The sequence below is a fragment of the Vigna unguiculata genome, chromosome 3, assembly GCF_004118075.2.
Source record: "Vigna unguiculata cultivar IT97K-499-35 chromosome 3, ASM411807v1, whole genome shotgun sequence".
In the NCBI taxonomy this organism is placed as follows: Eukaryota; Viridiplantae; Streptophyta; class Magnoliopsida; order Fabales; family Fabaceae; genus Vigna; species Vigna unguiculata.
This window is the reverse complement of record NC_040281.1, coordinates 49,760,675-49,784,112: the sequence shown is the minus strand read 5'-3', so window position 1 is coordinate 49,784,112 and position 23,438 is coordinate 49,760,675. Positions and strand designations below refer to the sequence as shown.

The 23,438-nt window shown below is 32.0% G+C and overlaps 2 protein-coding genes across 5 annotated transcripts; one reads left to right on the top strand and one right to left on the bottom strand.

Moving 5' to 3' along the window:
• The first annotated feature begins 9,659 nt into the window (after positions 1–9,659).
• LOC114177222 (protein TPX2-like) lies at positions 9,660–17,637 on the top strand. 2 transcript variants are annotated; one of them, XM_028062489.1, is made up of 16 exons: positions 9,660–10,021; positions 10,222–10,380; positions 12,722–12,863; positions 13,158–13,263; positions 13,851–13,901; positions 14,234–14,331; positions 14,427–14,502; positions 14,592–14,654; positions 14,808–14,891; positions 15,011–15,066; positions 15,158–15,236; positions 16,235–16,297; positions 16,393–16,455; positions 16,638–16,715; positions 17,047–17,123; positions 17,222–17,637. In XM_028062489.1, the coding sequence occupies exons 1-16, from the start codon at positions 9,832–9,834 to the stop codon at positions 17,238–17,240; spliced, it is 1,404 nt and encodes a 467-aa protein (XP_027918290.1). In that variant the 5' UTR covers positions 9,660–9,831; the 3' UTR covers positions 17,241–17,637. The 2 variants fall into 2 exon arrangements, with proteins under 2 accessions (XP_027918290.1, XP_027918291.1); XM_028062490.1 differs by lacking the exon at positions 17,222–17,637 and adding an exon at positions 16,837–16,881.
• A 2,277-nt stretch (positions 17,638–19,914) lies between these two features.
• Positions 19,915–23,023, bottom strand: LOC114178475 (probable sugar phosphate/phosphate translocator At1g12500). Of its 3 annotated transcripts, XM_028064406.1 has the most exons (3): positions 21,597–23,023; positions 20,492–20,569; positions 19,915–20,319 (listed from the first exon to the last, which is right to left on the bottom strand). In XM_028064406.1, the coding sequence occupies exon 1, from the start codon at positions 22,729–22,731 to the stop codon at positions 21,673–21,675; it is 1,059 nt and encodes a 352-aa protein (XP_027920207.1). In that variant the 5' UTR covers positions 22,732–23,023; the 3' UTR covers positions 19,915–20,319; positions 20,492–20,569; positions 21,597–21,672. The 3 variants fall into 3 exon arrangements, with proteins under 3 accessions (XP_027920207.1, XP_027920206.1, XP_027920208.1); XM_028064405.1 differs by lacking the exon at positions 20,492–20,569 and having other exon boundaries at positions 21,597–23,022; XM_028064407.1 differs by lacking the exons at positions 19,915–20,319; positions 20,492–20,569 and adding an exon at positions 21,251–21,495.
• Positions 23,024–23,438: the final 415 nt, after the last annotated feature.

Below are 23,438 nucleotides of genomic sequence, written 5' to 3'. Positions count from 1 at the left end.
ATTCGTATTAGTTTCTGCCTTATAAATAATGAACATATATTTTAGGTGTATTAATATGTAGCTCATGGCCTAAAATATGGTTAATGAGAAATTTCAAATTTAACGTGTGGCTAAATAGAGAGGAGTGTTGGTTTTAGCACCACAAGCGAGTATAATTTGAATGAGCAATTGAATTATTACTTTTGTTAGAGAGAGTTTTGCGATTCATGCAGAGGAAATTGATTTCGGTGACCATTTTTCTTTTTTGTGTGTAGCTAATTTTCTTTGGTAAATGGTTTACTTTATGGTTAAAAAGTGTTTGTTATAGAATGAAGAGAAAAGTTAGTGGTGGTTGTGTTTTCCAAACATTCAACACGGAACGAAGAACTGCAAAGCCACCTAAATTATCCAGTAAAGCATCCTCTTCAACTAGGGTAGTTGTTGTGAGGTCAATAACTTAATTCCCTTCAAACTTACAATACCAAATTCCATTAAATAAAAAATAATAATACTTACATTTTAAGAAAGAAGACCAAAGTTTATATATAATCAATTGTAGGTAATCAATTATGCACAAATATAATGTTTAAAAACCAAATTATTATCTTTTTAAATATTATGTTATAAATACATATTGATTTCTTTTAATGAGAATAATATTATTAATAGTTATATTAGATAAATAGTTAATGGTAATATTGAAATAATTACTAAATAAAATTAAACAATTTATTTAATATTAAACAAAATAAATTTTTTCAATATATTATTATTATTTAAGACATAACAAATTTATATATTATAAAATTAAAACTATTACATCAAATCTTAATTTATATATTAATTTTTATAAAATGTATTTTTTTTATATTAAATTACTTTTTAAATATATTAATATACAATAAATCTTATTCTATTACATCGTATTAGCTATAAATTATACAAACCAAACAAATATATAAATTAAATTTTAGAAGACTTAATTACTTATTTGATTTCAAATTTAGTTGAAAAGTTTCATGTTGCTCCGTCCTTACAATTTTGTTTCAATTGAGTTCCAATTGTTTAAAAAATTGACTCAATTAAGTCTTTTCCGTTAGTACCTTACAAATGGTATTACTGTCACGTAACTGCAATGTGTAGTTTTTAAATTTTTTTAATTGTTTTTGTAAAAAAAAAAATTGTCCACAGGTCCCATAGTGACACATGTGACACTATCAGTGTCACGTGATAGGACAGTGCCACAATGTGTCAGTTTTAAGTATCATTATCATGTATTCAGTTTAGTCTCTATATATGTTTTTTTTTTATTCAATTTAGTCTCAACTTTCTTCAAAACAGAGCAGTATTGTCTTCTCCAAATTAAGACCAAATTTATTAGTTGTATAAAGTTTATATTGGTATTTTTATTAAAAATTGACTTTTTGTTAAATATTTCTGGATTATTTTGAAACATTACTTTGTTTATTTTAATAAGTCCCTATTTTTTATTTCCTTTTTTAAGTTTGGCATATTACTTTGTTATTTATGGTATAAATATTATTATATTTGTTAAATAAATTTAAGTTTTTCATTTACAAAGAGTAAGTATTTAAAACTACTACATTATAAATTCATATTTCTATATAAGATTAAAACTAATTAATTTAAATGGTATCCAATGGTAGAGTTGGTTTAAAAATAATTTCAAAAATATTTAATAAAAAGGTCAATTTTAATTTAAATATCAATATAACATTTGTATAAATAATAAATTTGGTCCCAATTAAAAGAGGGACTATAGTGTTCCATTTAAAGAAAAAAAAATTGACTGAATTGAATCAAACAAACTCATATTTTGCATTGCCTTGTCATGTGGTACTAACATTGCTACATGTCTCACCATAGGACCAAACATTAGAACAACAAAAATTTGCAAACAAAATAAAAAAATTATTACGAATTGACATGACATTTCTCTAACATAGTTTGTAAGATATTAATAAAAAGACTTAATTGAGTCAATTTTTAAAAAATTGAGACTCAATTGAAAAAAAAATATATAATTGGGAATTGACTTAAAACTTTGCAACCAAACTTAGAACTAGGCGAGTAATTAAGTCATTTTAGAAATGTAAGCCCCTTTTTCAGTTTTATGAGTTAGGCCTGGCCTCTTCGTAGGCCCAAGGCCAGCCCTACAGTAGAACCCCAATACCTCACTCAACCTTCTCATTTTCGTTTGTCACCTTTCCAGAAACAACTCCTTCCCCTCTCTTGTCTGCTGCTAGGTGCTCTGCTAGGACACAATCTTCTTCCACCCTGAGCTAACAAAATCGACCCTGTACTTCCTGGTAAGTCAAACTCTAGAGCCTTTGGTCTTCTTTTCCCTCATTTCACTGTTTGAGCATGTTGGTTGGTTAGGGTTCCATGTATTTACCTCGTTTTATCCTGGTAATCACGTTTCAGCTCGTTACTCGCATTTCTGGAGCAGAGGTATTCCCTTAGTTAGGGTCTGTTGTGTTTGGTGCTCAAAACAGAGGTAAGGGAAGCTAGATTTAACCATTCAAAGCTATTTTTGGGTGTCTTTTTGGTTTGTTGCATGTTTATAAGCTTGAGAAGTATGTGTAATTGATTGAAACTGGGTGCATGTGTTTTTGGGTGTTGGATTGAACTGTTACTCTGCTGCATGTGTGGGGACAGTGGCGAGAACTGTCGATCTCGCCCAGGCGAGCTCGTCTCGCCTAGGCGAGAGCGCCTGAGACTCACCCAGGTTCTACTCGAGCAACTCGCCCAGGCGAAAGGCCCTTGTCTTTGAGCGATGCGTTGTCTCGCTCAGGCGAGAGTACCTCGCCCAAGCGAGTTCTCGAAGAAGAACCTGATGTGCTCTGTTTGCATCCTCGTCCAGGCGAAGGATTTGATTTTGGGCGAAGGGTGATCTTGCCCAGGCGAGCTGGTCTCGCCCAAGCGAGATGCTCGCAGAGTGCCACTGTTCCAGGTCTCGCCTAGGCGAGAAGGCCTAGCTTAAGCGAGACAGTCGTTGCAGCTTAGGCGAGGGCTTCTAGCCCCGGGCGAGAATAGTGTAGTTTTATGTTTTTGGATTCCTGTTTACCTTGGGTGTGGCTAATTATCTCGAACATGCAAGATTTTGGTGTGATTCCATGAGTTGTATGAGTTGTATGCACTGAAATTTGTTTGGTAGCATGAGTAATATATGAAACTTTGTTTGGTTGGTTGAGAATGTGCATGAGAAATGAATGTCGGGATAACAAGTGGTGGTTATGAGATATGAAACATGAGATTGGTGTGATATAGGCGTAATTCCATGAGTCTCGTGGGGAGACTTCATGGTGGCGTGTAGTGTGTATATTGAGATATGGATTCAAGTAAGGACCGCATCCCGAAACTCTAAAGGGTCAGTGAGTCTCATGTAGAGCAAACTGACCCAAGTGGTGAGAGTAGCGGGAGGCCCTAGTCTATGGCAGGATAATGGCCTTAGACGCTTAAAAGCTAACCTTGTGTGTGGTAGGGTGAAACCCATTGGCAATGGCTCTGCAGAGCAGTAGAGGCCACCACAAGTGCAAGCGTCCAGTGAATCCGATCCTAATATATTTATCCGGATAATTGAGTCATAGTGTCCTGCTTGTTTGCTACAATATGATGCCTTGTGTTTGTGGTGTAGCATGTTAAGGAATGTTTAAGTACTTGTCCGTTGTATCATAATATGATTAAATTGCACTAGCTTACCCTTGCATTTTCTGTTTATGTTCCTGTTGTGTTTTTCTCTTTTGCGATGATCACCCTTGGTGGGAGCAGATGGAGGAAACTCTGGGAGTAGGCCTGGTGGTAGCAGTGGTGCAGCTTAAGGGAATTTGTTGTGTGACTCTCAGGAGCAGTCTATGGCCCTAGTGCCCCTTGTAATCCCTAGCTCTAGGAGCTTTTCTTTTGCATGACTGTGAACTTTCTCTTATGTTGTGTATGGCATAGTAGTATGCCCAAATTTGTTTTCACTGTACACTTCTAGATGACTGTAACAGTTACCTCTCCTACGTTTTATGTTCATCTGAGTGCTTCTCGTTATTATAACTGTGTGAAACTTTATTTAATAGTGTAATCTATTAAAATGGGATGTCACAAGAAACATGTAAAATGGAAAGAAAAAATATCATAATTTTACGTGTCATACAAAATATCTTATAGGAACATTTTTAATATATATATATATATATATACACATTTTTAATATACATACATACATAAGATGAAAAAAAAAAATAATATCAAACTAATATTTTCCTATCAAGAGAAGGGATAGTTACCATTTTTTTTCTTAAAGAGAACCAATGAGAACTAAGAGCGAGAGAATAAATTTATATATAACTTTCTATTTCTTTCTTAAAACAAAAAACAAAAGAAGAGAGGCAAAAGTAATGACTGAATGTGAGAAACTTACAATGGAAAAGAACAAAAAATATATCTCAATAAATTTTATTATATTTTATTATGTTTAATTTTTTATTTTATTATGTATTCATATTATATATTATATTTTATAAAAAAAAAGTAAAAATCAATTTAAAAAAAAAAATTAAAAAATCTTTGCGGGGGCCATGGCCCTCTTGCAAACCTTCTAAGGTTCGCCACTGGTTTAGAGTCTTCACATTCGAAACTTTCACTCTTAGAGACTCTTGAAGTGTCACTAGAGATATTTCTTCTTCTTTATAGTAGAGACTTTAAAAATTTCAAAATCATTCTTTTGTATCAGTACATTATTGTCTAAAACTTCAAAAGGGTATTTTTGTCTTTATAAAATTTGTTATATGCATTTATACCATCTTAATTAATGTATTTAATTATTTCAACTTTCAACATAAAAACGAAGGAACCAATGCAAATTAATTATTGTTAACTAGTACCTTTAGGGCACGGGTTAACATTCTCCATTAATTAATATTGCATTTTGTAAAAATTCATAAATAATTGTAATATTAAATAAATTATAACCTTAATAATTATTAGTGCACTTTTACTTTATTTAAAATACAAAAATACCCATAAATTTTATACATCTATAATTGATCATTTATTATAATTAAATAATAATTATATTTTAATATTGTTAAAAATTAAAATATAATTAAAAGAAAAAATTTATAAAATTAAATGGATATAAAATATTGTTTTTTAATAAAAATACATTTAACATAATATTGTATTAATTACAAAAATAAACAATATTTTTTATGTTTAATTATATTTTAATTTTAACAATATTAAAATTTAATTATTTTATTATATAATTATTTTTTAACTTTTTTGTATGAAATAAATTATCAATTACAAATATATAACATGAGTGCTTTTGTCCTCTAAATAAAGTAAAAGTGTATTAATAATTATTAAAGTCAGGAAGTGCCCTTAAGGCACTGGTTAAGGAATAATAGATGTGCTTTGATATCATCATTTTTACATTGAAAGTTGAAATAATTAAATACAGTAATTAAAATAGTATAAATGCACATAATAAATTTTATAAAGACAAAAATACTCTTTTAAGTGTGTAGACAATAACTTACTGTTACAAAACAAGTTTTTGGAATTTTTAAGGTCTCTGCTAAAAAGAAAAAAATCAATTAAGTCTTAAATTGACACTTTAATTATTCTTTTTTTGTAACAATTTTTAGATGTTTAACAATATTTTTTTTGTTGGTTTTTCTGTTAATTTATACTTTCTTATGTTTTTTTTTTTTTAAGTTTTAGATGTTTAACACTATTTTTTTGTTGGTTTTTTATTATTTTAAATTTTAACATTTAAATATAGTTATTTTATTATTTAATTAGTTTTTAAATTTTATTTGTGAACATTAAATAAAATATTAAATACACATGTACAATATTTATGGACATTTTTGTCTTTTAAAGAAAATAAAGTTGCATTAATGGTTATTAGGTCAGATTTTATTTAATATTACACTTATCTATATATTTTTGTAGGATTCAATTCAATGTATATTAATTATGCTTAACCAGTGCCCTAAGGGCACTAGTTAGCAAGACCCTTAAAGTTATGATTCATTTAATACTATAATTATTTGTGAATTTTTACAAAAATTAATGTTCATTAATTGCTCATTAAACCATATCCTTAGATAGCATTCTCTAATAATTATTAGTGCGCACTTTTACTTTATTTAGACGACAAAAATACTTTCTTTGATGAAAAAAACAAGAAGTTAAAAAATAATTAAATAATAAAGGTTTAAATACTATTTTGGGTCCCTATTTGGTCTAGTTTGTTCAATTTAGTTCTCTTTTCTTTATTTGTGTGTTCAATTTGGTCTTGCTAAATTATGTTCAATTTGGTCCTTTTCGTAACGGTGTTTAAATTGATAACCACAAAGTGTGCTGAAACTGGTCACATGACATGACACTATTCACATTATGACTGATTGTGTTTTATTCAAATAAGTCTTTGTTTTAGTTAAATTTCTTCAATTTAGTCACACCCTCCATTATTTCATGATCCTTCACTTCACTAATGTTCAATTTGTTTTTTTTATTTGTTTAAATATAAAATATATAATTTTATTAAAAATTTAATTTTAGTATTAATTAAATGCGTTGTCTAGTGTTGGTTTTAACTAAGGGTGGCAAACAGGCCACTCTGACCCGTTTTGGTTCGTACCGCCCTTGATTCGTCAAAAACGGATTGGAGATGTCTGATCCGCCATTAGAAAATGGGCCAAAAACTTCAACCCGCCACTTTTTTTTTTAATTATTTATAAAGTTTGTTGATATATATACTTGTAAATATTTAGAGCATATTTAATTATATAAATAATTTTTAAGCTTTTAATTGATCAATTAATATATTTAACTGAATAAATTAAAACAATTATTATATTTACATGTTAAATTACTTTATTAGAACTTATAATTGAAACTTAAATTGTAAGTGTCAATGATTTAAATTATAATAATATTGCATATTTACATTTATTCAAAAATATAATATAGATTTTTTTTAATTATTTTATTTTAAAAAAATAAAATTAAAAATGGACCAACTAGTTAAGAGTAAATTGACCCATTTTTATCGATCAATTCGACGTACTAGACGAAATGAACTAAAACGAGTTAGCAAGTTAAAAATACCAACTCAATTTATCTTTTTCTTAACAGACTAATGGGTGAACCCAACGACTAAACCCATTTTAGCATCTAATTTTAACCGCCACACAATTTTTATTTTTGTCACATAACCCACTAACTAAAAATTTACACCACATATAACTACAAAAAAATTAATATAGCTGCAAAAATAACTGTTTTTAAAATTATTAGCGTCAATTTAAAATGTCTCAATTAATTTTAAAATATTCTCGTCCAATATTTAACTACAATTATAATAATATGGAAAGTTATTACCTTTTTAAGAAAGAAATAAATTTATTTAATATTTAGTGACACTTATAATTACCAGCAAAATCACAACTTTTCTAAAATAAAAATAAATATGAAGAAATTAATCAAAATATAACTAAGAAAAAATAGAAATAAATTTATATGAAAGAAAATTTATATAATAATATATAACAAATACAGAACCTCTATTTGAACACTAAAAACAAATAAAAAAAATTAAGGTATAGAAGAATAGAGAATACTTCATAGTCTTTGAAAAACTTGACGAAATATTTATATGTCAATTATTTAAAAAGTTCTAATAATTATTTAAAAATATTGTACCTTATATCTATAAAAAAATAAAAATTAAAACAAACTTTTCAATTAATATTTAAAAATACGAAGGAGTCGCAATAAGTTTACTCAAAACATAACTGTTCATTGGATTCTCATAGGGTCCTTAGTTGGATATGGGAGTCAATATTAGTACAAGGAGTGGGACCCAGCTGCTCACTATTGCGACAAGACAAGAGAAACATGCACCTGCAACAATGCAATAGTTTAGCTTTAATTTTATTAAATATTCAATGTTCAATAAACAAGGCAGAGTTATTTGTTTAAGATAATTAAAAACTACAATTAATGTAATATTTAATTATTTATTTTAAAATACATATTGTATTCAAATAATTAAAAATGGTCAACATTTATTCAAGTAGTACTTAGTTATGCTCTTTAAATAATTTGTATAGCAAAATTTATTCTAGAGACTAATCATTATTAAAAGTATTAAATATTTACACCCAATTAAAAAAAATTCTAAAGCATTTTCAAATATATTAAAATATTTATATTCAAGCATCCATTTAGTTTATTAAATTTTATATATAAATTTATTTATTGGTTTAGTATCTTTAATTTATACCTTAACAAAAATCATGTTTATCAAATTCAATTTATAATTTATCTTATATTTATTTATTTATTTTGTTTATATTTTAACGAATATGATATTTAGACTAAATAAAAAAATATAAATTTCAATTTTTTAAAACAAGGTTAAAATAATCATTTAGTTTTCTAATTCTTATAAAATATTCAATTAGATTTTTACTATTTATTTGGTTTAATTTAGTTATCTAATTTTATAAAATAATTCTAAGTTCTTTTCATTAGATTGAAAATAAATTTTAATTAAAATTAATATTCAAATAACTTTATCTAAAAACTTAAATATTCAAATTAATTTTATTTTATAGACAGAATGATTTGATGTATAAATTATAAAAAAAAATATTAATCTAAAAAAACCTAATTAAATCATTTTAAAATTAAAATTACTAAATTAAATAAAAAAATGAAAAATATAATTAAATTTTTCATAAAAATTAAAGAACCAAGGAATTTAAACCTTAAAACAATTAATACCTCGCTATTTTGAAAGCAAATGAAGATTTAACTTGTAAGTAGATACACGCATAATTAGTAAAGAAATATTGTAATTATTCTAGAAAAACACAATGGTAATAGAAATTGACATCTAAAAAAAAAAACAGAAACAAGGCAGGCGCCGAAATTACAGAATCTCTCGTGAACAGGATCATCTTATCCCAAATCTTGAAAATTAAACTAATCCTAATTATCAAAACATAATGTCACCCCACAAGTAACACACAGTAGACAGAACAATGAAATTCCCCAGCTTGTATAGTTTTCTTCGTCATATGGATAAAATATTACCATAATTTCACCAATTTCTTACTCCCATAAATATGTAATTTAAGAACCATCCTCAATACATTCAAATTTTGTATGCTTATTCACACCTACCACACTTTGACAAATTTGGTACCCATATAAGATAATATATAACTAAATTTTTTTATAAGTAAAAATATTATTATAAATTAAATAAATAAAAATTTATAAACAATTTTTTTTCAATTTTGGAGATTTTATATAGGTAGAATTGGTATTAAATTCTTGCAAAAGAGTATTTTTAAAACGAAAATTGAAAAATTAATTAAATAAACGAAAAAGCTGCAAGGGGTTCTGTGCTTTGTCTCCTGCTGCCACCTTCCAAGTAAAGAATGGTAGTAGTACATTCCTCTTCACCTCGCACTAATATATTTCCTTTTAAAAACATAATTAATTAAAATTAAAATTAAAAATGGTATGATAGTACTACTTTCCTCTCCTTCACCATGCACTAAATATATTTCCCTTTAAAAACATAAAATAATAATAAATTACCATTTATTTTAATTATAGTTTAAACCAAACCCCTTCAGAACAGAACCCACTTCCCTCTTTCACTGTCACTGAGCAGCTATCTCTCTGTAAGCCCAAGAAACAGATTCTTCGGTGTTGGGATTAGATTAGGAGCTCCGAACCCGCATTGCACTCAGTTCACCTACTAAACGACAGCGTAGAGAAACAGATAGTGTCAGTGTGTATGTGAAAGAGGTAATGTCGATGACGATGGTGATGGAGGAAGACGAAGACGCAGAAATAGAGCACGTCTTCGTTGCTCATGAAATCGATCTCGATTACGAGTTCGACGCTGCTCGGTTCTTCGATTTCACTCGACCGGAGACTCCAGCGGAAGCTCACCAAGCTGAGTTTTGGTTTCAAACTGCTGCTAGTTACCCTCCTTTGCGTTAGTATCCTTCTCTTTCTAACACGCTCGTCAAATATTTACATGAAGCGTTTCGTTTTCACATTTTTCGTTTGCCACATTCTGCCAAATTGTTTGCTATATTCGTTTTCCCTTTTTATTTTCGTTCTTTTCGGTCTACACACCCTTTTCTGCTGTTCTTGCTGAAATTACGAAATCTGTGTTGTTTTTCTTTGCTTCAGCGTTTGTGAGAAGGCTGGTTATGAGAAAGGATTTGTTCTTGGACGATTTTAGCGATTCGCCAAAATCCGAACACCTGAACTGCACGAGTAATGTTGATGATGAAAAATCCAGTGTTCCGTTACAGACGGGAATTTTGGACACGGCTTTTGAAGATAATGGTATGCCTCCACCATTTTACTTTCTTCAATGCCGTTTGCTTGTTCTACTGAGTTTTCTTTATCTTTATGCAACTCTCATTCCCTCTGAAAGTTGTCCAAAACGACGTCGCAATCAACTTGCTTTTGTATATTTGTATATTCTACTTGTCTTTCCAGTGCTTCCTTTTGCCTGATGAATTTTTCAATTTCTATTATTATTTAGGCCTTAGGTGATCCGATTAAGCAGTAATTAGTTGTTACACTGATATTTTGTTTAGTACAGCTTCAACACTAGGGAATAATCATTTATCTTCATGAAACTCTTTTCTCAAACTAGCAAAAATAATTTATGATTTCTCTTAAATAAATTGGACCAAACACACTATGTAGTTTATGTATTGTTTTTGTTAATGTGAATTAAAAAGAATGGAAATCGGGAAGCTTAGTTTTCTGGCCTGGGATGTTCTGTATTTACATCCGCCTTTGTTGGGTAGGGTCTCTCTGTTGGTCATCATGTGGACCTATGTGCATTAAAATGTTCCGTGTTCTATCTGCTAGTTGAAGTGGAACCAATGAAAGTCATTGTTGTTGAATGTGGACACATTTTCTACCGCCTGTTACTTAGCAGAGAGTAAAATTTTACCAGGCTTGTTCTGTACAAGCCTTGGCGTAATTTTTAAATTATCACACTCTTGTTGAGGTCCTTCTCAAATAACTGCAACAGTGACCTGTATGCAGTACATATCTCTATTCCACTCGAAGTGGTAAGTTGAAAACTTTGTTATGTAGTGGGTTTATACAGAGATACATTTGTTACATCCAAGCTTTCTGAACTCAATACTTTTTCTTGACTTGTTGCCAATAACTTGGTATGCAATTGATAAGTGTACTAAATCACACAAGTAATAGAGTGGGAAGTTCAAGTATCATTTCCAAGAGACTTGTACAACATTTAACAACTCTTACAATCCATAACTCAATTAGACAACAAATTTCACAAAAACACCAAACAATATACTTCTACTTCCTTCTCTAGGATTCACACCTTTTGTCTAAACTTGAATAATAAAAACCCTATATCTAGCCATTTTTATTATAAGTTTGCATTAATGATCAAGATTCTGATTATGAATGACTAAATGTTCCACATCTATGTCTAACATATATTCCACATCTATGTTAGTATGTGAAATCTATTAGTTCTTTTATCCTAATCAGAGAGTGATGGAAAAAATTATATTGAATAGTGAAATTTACAAAGAGTTAAGAATACATTACTCCTTATCGGTCTGAATACTAGAATAAGAATAGAGATGAATGCCTCCAGCTTTCAGGATGCGTCTCTACCTTCTCTCCTTTTAGGTGAACTGTCCTTCTCCCAACAACAATAAGTGTACTGGAGTAACCAACTTTATAAATATTTTCTCTTGTTGATAACTTTCATAATCAATTTCTATTGATATTTTTCTTATTTTCTTTTATATTTCCACTTATGTGCAAAATATTAAAGATGTAAACTAAATATTTATCTTTTCCAATTTTATTAAATAAAACATAAAATCTCTAGAAAGATAGTAATAAAATAACAATAAAAGATCAAAATAAATAAAAAATAAAACATGATAATGCCAATATGCCTTCTTCTTTAACTGTTAGGACAAAAAACACTTGGTGGAAATATCTCTCAATTATTGGTTGGAATTCTACAAAATGATAGTACAAGACCGCTAAAAGTACCTACGGTAGCAATCTGATACCAATCATCCAGATGCTAATGTATGAGGGCAGTAAATATGCTCAGGGGCTTAGCACATTATAATCCTTATTATTATGTGAATAAAAGTATCATCAATTGATTAGTTTCATGAATGCATCTTTGGAGCAATCAGTTTCTTTCTAGAAATTAAATATACAATATCATGTGCTAATGATATTGTTTGATATATAATCCTGATTTTATGTTGCAAGTGTCTCTTGTGGTATGGTTATTCTTGGTATGACTGTGATTTCATTTTTTCTAAGGATTAACTCTCCCCAAAGCTTAAGGTGGCGACAATGTGTGATCTCACCTTACCTTATTTAGTCATGAAAAATGATGGGGCAGGAATCAAATTCCATACTACATAGTCATTTAGGCTTATACTATGTCAATAACTACTCTCCCAAAAGTCTAAGCTGTTAGATGGAAGTACTCGAGTGGTGTATATCTTTAACACGGAATTATTTTTTCCCAGCTTCTGATGTTTATAACATTGCTTTTGCAATTCTCACTCATTTTCTCTATATATCTGCCTTTTCTCTCTTTCATCTGTTCCAACTTATTCTTATTCTGCTTGAAAATTGCATTTGTGCATTTTTCTAGGACTTACATTTGGAAGTAAGACAATCGGGAATAATTTGAATTCTAAGGCTAAGTCTGCCGTGTCCAAGAGTTCAACACTAATGAAACCTACCACCAGTCAATTGGCCAAGCAAAATCTCCCTGCTAAAATTGTTGGTTCAAGGTGAATATTAGAATAAATTTCCATTTTTCATATTTAAAGTGACATGGTTTTTTCTTTGGGCGTGAGGAATAGAATGGCAATATAAATTGCCATTTGTTTTGAAATGTACCATTTCATTGAACTATACTACAGCATCTTTGTTTGCTTGAAGCGGTGAAATCACCAAATTGAGCGGGCATTTTATTTTCAATGAAGTCATATTTTTTAATAAGTATGTCTGTATATCTTTGATTTTTTTTTTTTTTATGAAAAAAAAAACAGATAACCCTATATCTGCAACTCTTCCATTCTCAGATTTCAAAAGCTACTATCTCAGAATGAACAAAGTTTATCTATCTCTTCTGGGGTAGAAAGTCAAGCTGCCAAGAGGCAAAAACTAGAGGGCGGTCTCTTGTGTAAGGTCTGCGAGTTGCTCTATTCTTTCTTTTATAATTTTACAATACTTAAAGAAACTGCCTTAAGATTTGTCTCTTTGATCATAAGTAGATGTATACCAGAAATTTATCACAAAGATGACTATATAATGCTGTGAAATTTTACTCAGTTTCTAGCAAGTGGCAAATGGTTCATCTTCAGAAACTTTTCCTAACATTGTTACATTTGGATGTATCAAATTGCTCTATGGAACTTAAGTGCTTGGTTGATATTTGTCATGGGTAGCGGTCAAATGCATTAGTAGATTACATTTTTAGGGTGTGTTTGCGAGTTGGGTTTTGGACGAGAAGGGATGGGAGAACAAACTTCTCATTTCGAATAAATGTTCTCTATTTTTATTTTTTTGTTTATTTTGTATATTACATAATTTAAAAATAAAAAATGTTCTCGCGCTTTCCTTTACCCTCAAACATGCTCTTAGTCTTCAAGGTTTGGGTGGCAGTGGGAAGTACTTAAAATGTGGATCAGGAACTCGAATGCTGGTTAAGTAATGTTGACATCACATTTATTTTAGACAGGGTGCTTGAAATGCTTACTGTTTTGTCTCTGCAGGTTCCAGATGTGAAGCCTCAAACCAATTTTTTCCACAAGACTCGAATGAGGGTATGAATCCTAATGCAGAATTGTTGAATCTTCCCTTGGTAAATGTAAATTATTCAAAAATTGTCAAGTATTCTCTTGATATGATTTGCACGGTACTTGTATTTTTGTCCTTAAGACGTTATTCGTTATTTGATTTTTCAAAAAAAGAAGTAACAAAAGTTCATTTTTTTTTCTTAATACAATGCTGTTGTTGAGTGGAAATTTGTTAATGGCTAAAGGTATCCTCTATTAAGTATGAATTTTGTATATCTTTGAGGAATATGATCTTGTTTCTTAAGGGGGCAGGAAAAAGGTTCATGTGATATACTCTACCCAATTGTATGTTCGTGTAGGATGTCATGGTTGAACAAAACTCTACATGTTCGAAGCTGAGGCTTACTATTCCAAGGGAGCCTGACCTTAGAACAGCACAGAGAGCACATAGGATAAGGTTTGTGATTGTGAATGTATGATGTTCACTGAAATTTGGATGATGAGTGTTCTTCTTTAAGACAGTAGCCATTAAGAAATAAATGTGTTCTGCAGACCTAAAAATGTTGCTGAGGCAGAGCGAGTAACAGTTGCAGCTCCCAGATTCAAAGCTCGCCCATTAAATAGAAAAGTTAGTTCTTGTTTAAGTATAATTTCTTTTGTTTGATTAATTTGGTGCATTGTTCTCATCATCTTCACTAAATTATGTTCACAATCTAGATTCTTGAGGCTCCTTCATTGCCACCTCCCAAAAGGAGCACTCCACGGTTGCCTGAATTTCAAGTAAGCTCGAGTTCTGATATTTAATTTCTCTATTCATCCATATTTATCACCATACTGTTATTATAAAAGGAAAAGTACTGAACAAATAATCAGGAAAATGATTTTGTTTCTACGTATTTATCTTTAAGTTCAGGTTTCTGTATTACTTCTCAGGAATTTCACTTGAAAACTTCGGAGAGGGCAATCCAACACACATCTGCTACGTCATCTTCACTTCACTGCTATGATTCTGATAAGGTTAATTTCATACACTTGTTATGTATTTTTTTATTGTTGATATGCGTTTTTTTGTTTCATTTTCCTGTTGCACGATAGATATGATTAGCTTGTCTGAAACCGAAGTTATCTGGTTGCAGGGTTGGGACAAGCATACTAACGTTTCTTTAGAAAATAGAATCAAGGATTTAAGAAGGTAATAAATTTGATGATAGTGATAATGGTCTTTCAAACTTTGACTATTCATGAAACAGTTGTACTAACTACAAAATACTCTCTGTCCATAGACCTACCCCAGGAGGTGCACCAACGTATGATGGATTGGGGTTTACACACATTTTTAAAGCTCGGCCACTTAATAAGAAGGTAATGAGACGTCAATAATAAATTTGGATGAGGTACATGATAGTAACTTGTTAGCAAAGAATAAAATGTAAACCATTATTATATTTTCTGGTGGCATGATGAGATATGATTTTAAAATTTTTCATTATGATTTGAAAAGTTTTCCATTTGAAATAGTTTATACAATCTTCATGCTTCGATGATGAAAATATAACAAACTTGCACAGACGGTAGTGTTTTTATTGCATGAAACAATAGTATTTATCTCTTTCATAGTAGTATAGGGCAACATTAAATCATTGATATCTCATCACCATCAAGCTGTTATATAAACACAATTCATATTAAAGCCGGGTCTAACTTAAGTATATCATTTATAAAAAGAAGTTTTTCCTGAATTATCTTGACTATGATATACATTTTGGCTTATAGATGCATGTAGCTACTGATACTGACTTCTTTCTCAAACTCTGCGTCTGGGCCTCAGTATTTGTTAAGCTATATAAACATAATTAAGCACGTAATTTGATAATAAATGCAGCGCTATTCTTTTACCATCCATTTTAGTTAAGATGAAGCTGCAAGTGAAAAACACCTTCTATAATTTTGCTGGATTCAATAGTATCTTTCCGTTTCAATCCTCTTTCTTCTATATTTTTACGTCAAATTTTCTTTCAAACTCTAATTTAAGCAAGTCTTCAGAAGAAAGGCGATTCTTTTTTTAAAGAGAGTTCAGGATTTACATATTGTTTCAGATAGTATCAGAATAACTTTCCAGGGGGAAATTTTGTACACAATCCTAAAGGCAATATAAGTAAAACTGATGAATGAAACTATTATGAGACAAGTAGATAACTCTCTATTTAGTTCATCTTATTGTCTTTTCATTATTATGTATGAGTAATCCGAGTTCTGAAAGATACCTGCAGAAGTCCGAAATTCAGATTCTTTTGTTCTCCCTGTTGTCTGTAATTTTGTCTTTTAATTTCATCTTTCATTCTTCCAATGTCTGACTACAGATAACTCAAAGTAAAGGAGATGGTGGTTTCCGTAACTGCAGACAGGAAACAACACTCCCAATGGTATGGCATAGTGCTTATTGATTTTTTCTTCCCATGACATTTTCTTTCTCAGAGTAGAAAATATTAATAATTGCGCCTTGCTTCAATTCATACAGGAATTTGATTTACAGTCTGAAAAGGAGGTTCAGCAAGATCCGCCAACTGAACTCTTTAGCAAGGTGATTTTTCTTTTCCTTTTTAATTTATATTTCGGGCTACCTTTTTGCTTGGTGTACTTTCTTGAGTTAATTCTCGAGCCTTGCAGCATGTAACTTTGGCGCTTGAAATTTCGTATGGTTTTGTTGCTAATCATAAGATATATTTTAACGATTTCAATCTTTCAACTTTCTTGAAATGTTAGCTTTCTCTGGCATCTGAGTGCCAGCCAAATAATGGATCTCATTTCAAACTGCCTCAGCATTCCGGGATGTGTAGAAAGGTTTACCATCTACATTACTTTCTTTTTATAGTTTGTCCTACAATTTTGAATGGCACGTAAATGATCTTGGATTACTTTTTCGTGTTTGCATTATATTGAGTTATTTGTTTCTTGGTGCAAGGACTCAAAATAACATATATTAAATTCTTTTCGTCCGGACCAAGAGGTAATAATATATTAAGAATGTATTATGAAGAACACGACTTCTGTAAACATTTGCTTTTCCTATAACTTTCTAATTTTTAACATTTGAATGTGATATTTCTATCTTTAGTGATTCACCATTAATGACAAATTTCATCATCTAGCTGAGCTCAGACACGTGTTGCAGGAGAAGACTTTTATGTTTGGGGCAAGTCAAACTTCTCGAGGGAATCGCGGTTGCATCAATCTGATGGGTGGAAGGAGGTATGGGCTCTTCATGTTTAATTCGATTGTTAAATCAGAACTCAACATCAATTGATTGCTTATATAAGTGTGTTCAACATCGAACTGAAATATTCCAGGAGCTTAGGAATTCGGTGACTAAACTAGGGAAAATGTGCAACCTGCTTAGTTATGGGCATCAAACTAGAATTTTTGCTGACATGAGATTGACTGTACATAGTTGAATCTGACCGCGGATGATAGGTGTATATTTTTTTCTGTACACAGAATCTTACATTTTTTTTCTAGGTGAACAGCTTGTATCTTCTGTAACTGTCCTTGATCATAATTCAAAAAGTATATGATTAAAGGCGAGAGTGTTGCAGTCCCTTAAGCTTATGTTTAATTTCTCTTTTCATAGCATTAATCAATATGTAATTTATTTATCCTAATTTCTGGAATGGTATATGTAACTGGACCGAGTTCGGATGCCCAATCGACTGGTATATCCCTTTCACATTTCTTGGTCATTTCTCTTTCAACTTGAATTAACTTTTTGAAACGTATATGTAAGAGGTGGGAACAAACTTCCAATAAAGTTACTATCTAATCTCAACTCTTTTCACTTGTCATTTCTTCCTTTCTGATCTAGCCACAACCTAAAAGGAGCTTATATTTGTTGGTCCTCTATTCGATGAAGGGCCTAAGAGGACCACCATTTCACATAAATTAATTAGTATTGTATATCCGTCGTTAGACGTTGAATATAATTAAATGCCACTAATACAGTTGGCCAATAACTTGGCTCCAAACAAAGAACAGATGACATGTATCGCCATTTGGATTTTCAAACAAAACTAAATACCTTTTAGTTCCTAGAAATGACTGTTACATTCTTATGTCTGTTGCAAAAATTGAAAATTTAGTGTTGATTATTAGGAAAGTTGTAATTTCTCCTTTTATCATGTTCTCTACACTTCTATTCCTGTGAGGAGTGACGGAAAAGTGATTTTTTTCATGGAAATATAGGAAGTTATTATTTCATCAACGCAATTTTACTTAAATTATTTTAGATTTTAATTTTTAAGAAATACTAAAATGTTTTATCCAGTTATGTTTTGAATGTGTTCAAAAATAGCATTATTTTTAATTATAATATTCCGTGAAATGTTTTTATCATTCCTCTATTTTCTTTTTGCACTCTCTTGTAATTTTTATCATTCCTCTATTCACTCTCTTGTACTCGCAGTCAAAATTCCAATGCTTGATTTCATTCCCAAATGGCAGGCGCCACAATATCAAATGAAAAATTTACTTGATCCGTCGGCCGGACTAACTTTTTTTATTGTATCACCTTGTAAATAAGATTGATCAATTTATTTCGGCCACTTCCCAAGTCTTCAGGAATTATTACAGATAAATGTGTAGAGACAGTATTTGTACATACAAAATTTGACATAAAATTGTTTTAAAAATAAATATTATTGTTCTTTACAGGATTTTATATTCTGAAAACTTAGCATGATTTTATTTTTCATTTTTAACACTATCAAAAATCTCTTTGGCAGTGACACACGATGTACCTCGAGACTCTGGTAGAAGATAGATACAAGTGGTAATCAATTTTAGATTATAACAGTGGAAGTGTTATTGTGAATACAGGTTATTAAAGACATAATAGATGTTTAATTATTATGAATGAAAACAGTGGAAGGGTTGAAGGTTGAAATTAAGTAATTTCTTTTATTTAGAAAGTTTTTTATTTTTAATATTTTCTGTTTAAAATAATAAGTATTATCTATTTAAGAAAGCACTAATTTATTTGTTCTCAGAAAATAGAAACAGAAGCTTCAAATGTTACAAGTTGATATTTTTTTTTATATCGTTATTAATTATCTAATCAATCTTTATTGGAAACCTTGATTTATATAGTTCATACATAAAAGAAAATGTATTAAAAGTACGGACAAACAGAAACCACTCAAGGAGCCATGCTTCTATTGCACTATAGAAGCTGAAAACTTTAGTGGAGCAGCTTCCCCACAACTCTTAATATTAATATACACCCTCAAATATGTCTAGGGTCAGACTGCACCGAAAATCCTAATGGAAGATTTGAAGAAAATGTTTGTCTCATCTTCAATGTGTGTAAAAGTTGACTGAAGATAGTTCAATTATTTCTTTGAATCATTGAATGTACACCTAAGATTTTCTTATTCTTGTAATGCCTATGTATTGATACTTAGGTAGGGATCAAGGGTGACCAATGTTTAATTATTTGCTATGTTGCATTACATTAAAAAAAAACTTATTGTCTCTCATTAAGGCTATTTATGATGAGAATATCTTAGTTATATACTTTATTTTGTTTATCAATAAAATATCAGTTCCATGTTATTTATCACTAAAATATCATTTCCATGTGGATCCACATATGTGATTTTCAGTTGTTTAAAATTATAGCGAGTTACTTATCAATTTTTTTTATAATGAGCAACATTGAACTTTGTTTTCTAGGGTAAACGAGAACACGGCTCAAACGATTCCGGAAATATAGTATCTATGGGAACCACAATCTTATCGAATTCAATCTCTTTAAAAACATTAATGTTTTGTCCCTACAAAAGGTGAATTTAAAATGAAAATGAATTGCATGTCCCACAAATACGCGAATTGAACTATGATCACGTGCTGTATTAATTTAATATTTTAGGTAGGTAAGAAGTCACATGCCGCCTTGGCGTAAACAAAATCCATTAGTGGCATTATTACACACCTAACATCGACCTAGTACACAAGTCAAGTGAAGTTCGTATATTAGTCCCAAAACAACTTATGAAGAATAATTTATTAAGCTGAATCTGTAGTGGGATTAGCAACATCCTAGCAATACTTAAATAGCAATTTGACCGGCTTTAAACATGGACATCTCCCTACCCCTTTGACAAGTTTGGAAATTTAACAAACCAACATCTTAAACATATATATATATTCTGAAATACCCAATGCAACTTTCAATCAGATTGACTAAGATGGAGTAACAGCAGCTAGTTTCATACATTAGGCCAAATGGATGCAATGAATGTCATTTTTCAATATTTTAGATGGTTGTTGTTGTTGTTGAAGTGTAACCCACATTGAAGCTTAAAGCACAGTTTAGGACACAGGTGATTGGTGGTGGTGAGTATGAAACATGACAGTCTTTTCACTTAGTTTAGCGGCCACACTACGCTTTGACCTAGCAAGCCAAGCAAAACAGAAATTAGCAAAATCAGGTGCAATTTAGGCAGGGAGGGAAGAAGTGTTGTTGATGTATTTCAATTTGAATGCATTTTGTGCCTGAGATATCACACGAGAGCATGGGGAACCAGACTTAGTTTTTGGAGTTATACTTAATCGGAATTACTCACCATAAGAAAGCCAATAAACATTCTCCCCAATATCAACTCAATTTATGCAACTCAATGTGTTCAATTGTACATTTGAACCTGCACAACAATTTCCATACATTTTGAACCAAGCAATACATACAAATCATCTTTGTTCCATTCAACTGCTGAAAATGAACTCTAATTACTAATGGTTCTTTAAGCAGAGAAATAAAATCCTGCTCAGATGTTAAAAGATTTGTGCTGAAAGAGTAAAATAATTTACACTAAACTTGGCTATATCCATCAAAGTTGCTGTAAACACTAACACTCAGAACAAGTGGCCATGAAATATAAACTTCCAAAAGGTCCTTTGAAACTAGCCAGATTATGATTAACATTGACAAGCCTTATCAATAACTAAGCTATCACTGGGACTGGTTTCAGGGTACTCAGTTTACTCCAGAAGTACTTTAAGAGTAATTAATAAAGTTGGCACTGGATATATGTGAAAGAAAGAGGAGCAATGGGTGACTACATAGAACTGAAATTGGAAGCTTAATTTCATGAATCGCAGAACAATACAAAAAGAAACTACAATTCCTTAACAAACAAACACAAACAAAAGAACAATGTCTGAATCGTTAATATTACTGCATTGACAAATCGTCATTATGAAACGGTTCGGCGGATAAGGTCAGCCCTAGATGGCCATAAACCGAAAGAGGCAACCATACAAGCAGTTGGCTCTAAGCTCACAATCGAATCTGACAAAGCACCAAATGAGGAAAAGACAAGAGATGAAAAAAAAAAAAAGATTATGTGATTGGCAAAATGCAGCGAGGGAGAATTTTCCTCCCTCACGAAATACACATAAGTTTTCGTTCTTTGAACGTTTTATGTATGTTGCCAAAGGGCACAGAGCGTTTGATATATAAGCTTACACAACAGGTGAGAGAAAATCAGAAACCCAACCCAATCCAAGAACAACAAAAGTAACCCTTCCCCTCTTTCTGTTTCTCCGTCATTCCTATACAGTCCAATTGCTGTAATGAACTCCCTCCAATATCCACGGAAATAGAATCAAATCAAAGTAAATCGGCGCAACATAAAAAAGAAGAAGAAGATAAAAGAAAGAAAGAAATACCCGAAGATGCAGGGTGGGTTAATAATGGCTTTATGAAAAGGCAAAGGAGAAAAAGAAACGGCTTCGTGCGAATCAATCAATGAGTCGTAACTTTGGACCTCTTCTTGGCTTCGCTGTAAAGCACCACCCCCATGATCGTGATTCCAAAACCCGCCATTCCCATAACCGTCACCGGATTCCTGAAAATCAAAACCGAAACCACAGCCGCCACGGTGGCTTTGGCATTCCCCAACACCTGAAGCGTCAACGCGCTGGTGTGCTTCGTCACCAAGAAGTTGGTCAAGTTGACCAAATAAGCGACGGTGGCATTCCCAAGCAGCAAGAACAAAATGAAAGGGTCTCCCCTGGCTTTCTCCACAGTGAGAGCGAACACATTCCCTTCGATGTAGAGAGTAAACGGCAACAGTATGAAAGCCGCCAAGGGAGCCATGTAGAGAAGCAAGTTCATGGAGTGAAGCTTCTCCGCCTCAGAGGTCAAGAGAATCCCCTGAACCACGGACTTCAAAGCTCGACCGGCAGTTGAACCGACACACACCAAAAACCCGAACAGATGAAACAAAGGCTCGCTATTGCTCGCAACCACGATCCCAAAGACAACGGGCAAAAGCGCCAGGTAAACCTCCGCGGTTTCCTTCTTGCAGGTGATTACGAAGGCGAAGATGGCGGTGAAAAACGGCGTCGTGGCGCCGATGGCTTGGTTGAAGGAGACGGGAAGGTAGCGGAGCGAGGTGTTGCCGCAGACGACGGAGAAGCAGAATATGGCGCTGAGGGCGAGGATCTTGAGGAACTGCTTCTTGGAGTGGATGTGTTGGAGGGGAACGATTTCAAGAAAGTTGATGGAGGCGTAGGAGTAAGCGGCGCAGGATAGCATGTGGAGCATTGTGAGGAAGATGGGGTAGCGGTAGCCGTAGTAGCTGAGGAGGTACTTGTTCAGGAGCAGGACGCCGATGTTGGATAGGTACCACGACGCAATGATGAGGGCGGTCACCACCGTCGGCGAGAGTCCCCCGCCGTTGGATCCGAAACTGTTACGGTGCTCCCCCGGCGGCGTGGGCGGAATGTCGAGCACCTGCTCCGTACTGTCGAGCCTAGGATTGCTCATTCGGCGCGTGGTCCATGTCTGCGCCTCCACCATCGCCGACAGCACGCTCCGCTTTCGGGGATGCTAAGGTTTTTGTTCGGTTTGAGCGGCCAGATCTGAAGTGAAGCGGAGTAAGGCGATGGTGTTGTGGGGAGGGAGAGTAATATTTGATCGCACGATGGGGTTGGGAGATTTTGGAGCGTTGGATGAAGATTGGAGGGAAGAATAATAAATAATTAAAGAGGGTTTGGTTGAGTGTTGGGGTGGGCCAGGGTTGTTTTGCGTTCCCCAAAGATGGATGGCTTACACACCTTACATCCTCCGTTTAGTCTCTCCTTGCACATGTTCACCTTCCTGTCGGTGTTCTCTTCTGTAACATCTTGATACCGATTACCTCTTCTTCTCTCTTTTTTCTTTTTTTTTTCCCTCTCAAATTTCACTTCCTTCTTCCATTTTTTATTTACCTACTATATTCTAATATAAGATATGCTTCCTGTATTTCAAATTATACAATTATTTCAACTTTTTATTGTTTCAATTTTTAGTTCAACTATTATTTGCATGCACTTTGGATCTGTCATTCAAAATTCAGTTCGAAGAAACTAAAAATCCTCGTAACTCTAAGAATCATCAATTAATGTGAATTTAAAACTTCCCTTGGATCTAAGAAGTCAACGAGTTTTAAAATCCCATGATCGAAAATTAAAAAAAAAAAACATTATTTTTCGTGGAAAAAAAAACATTTGTGGTTTTGTGGCATA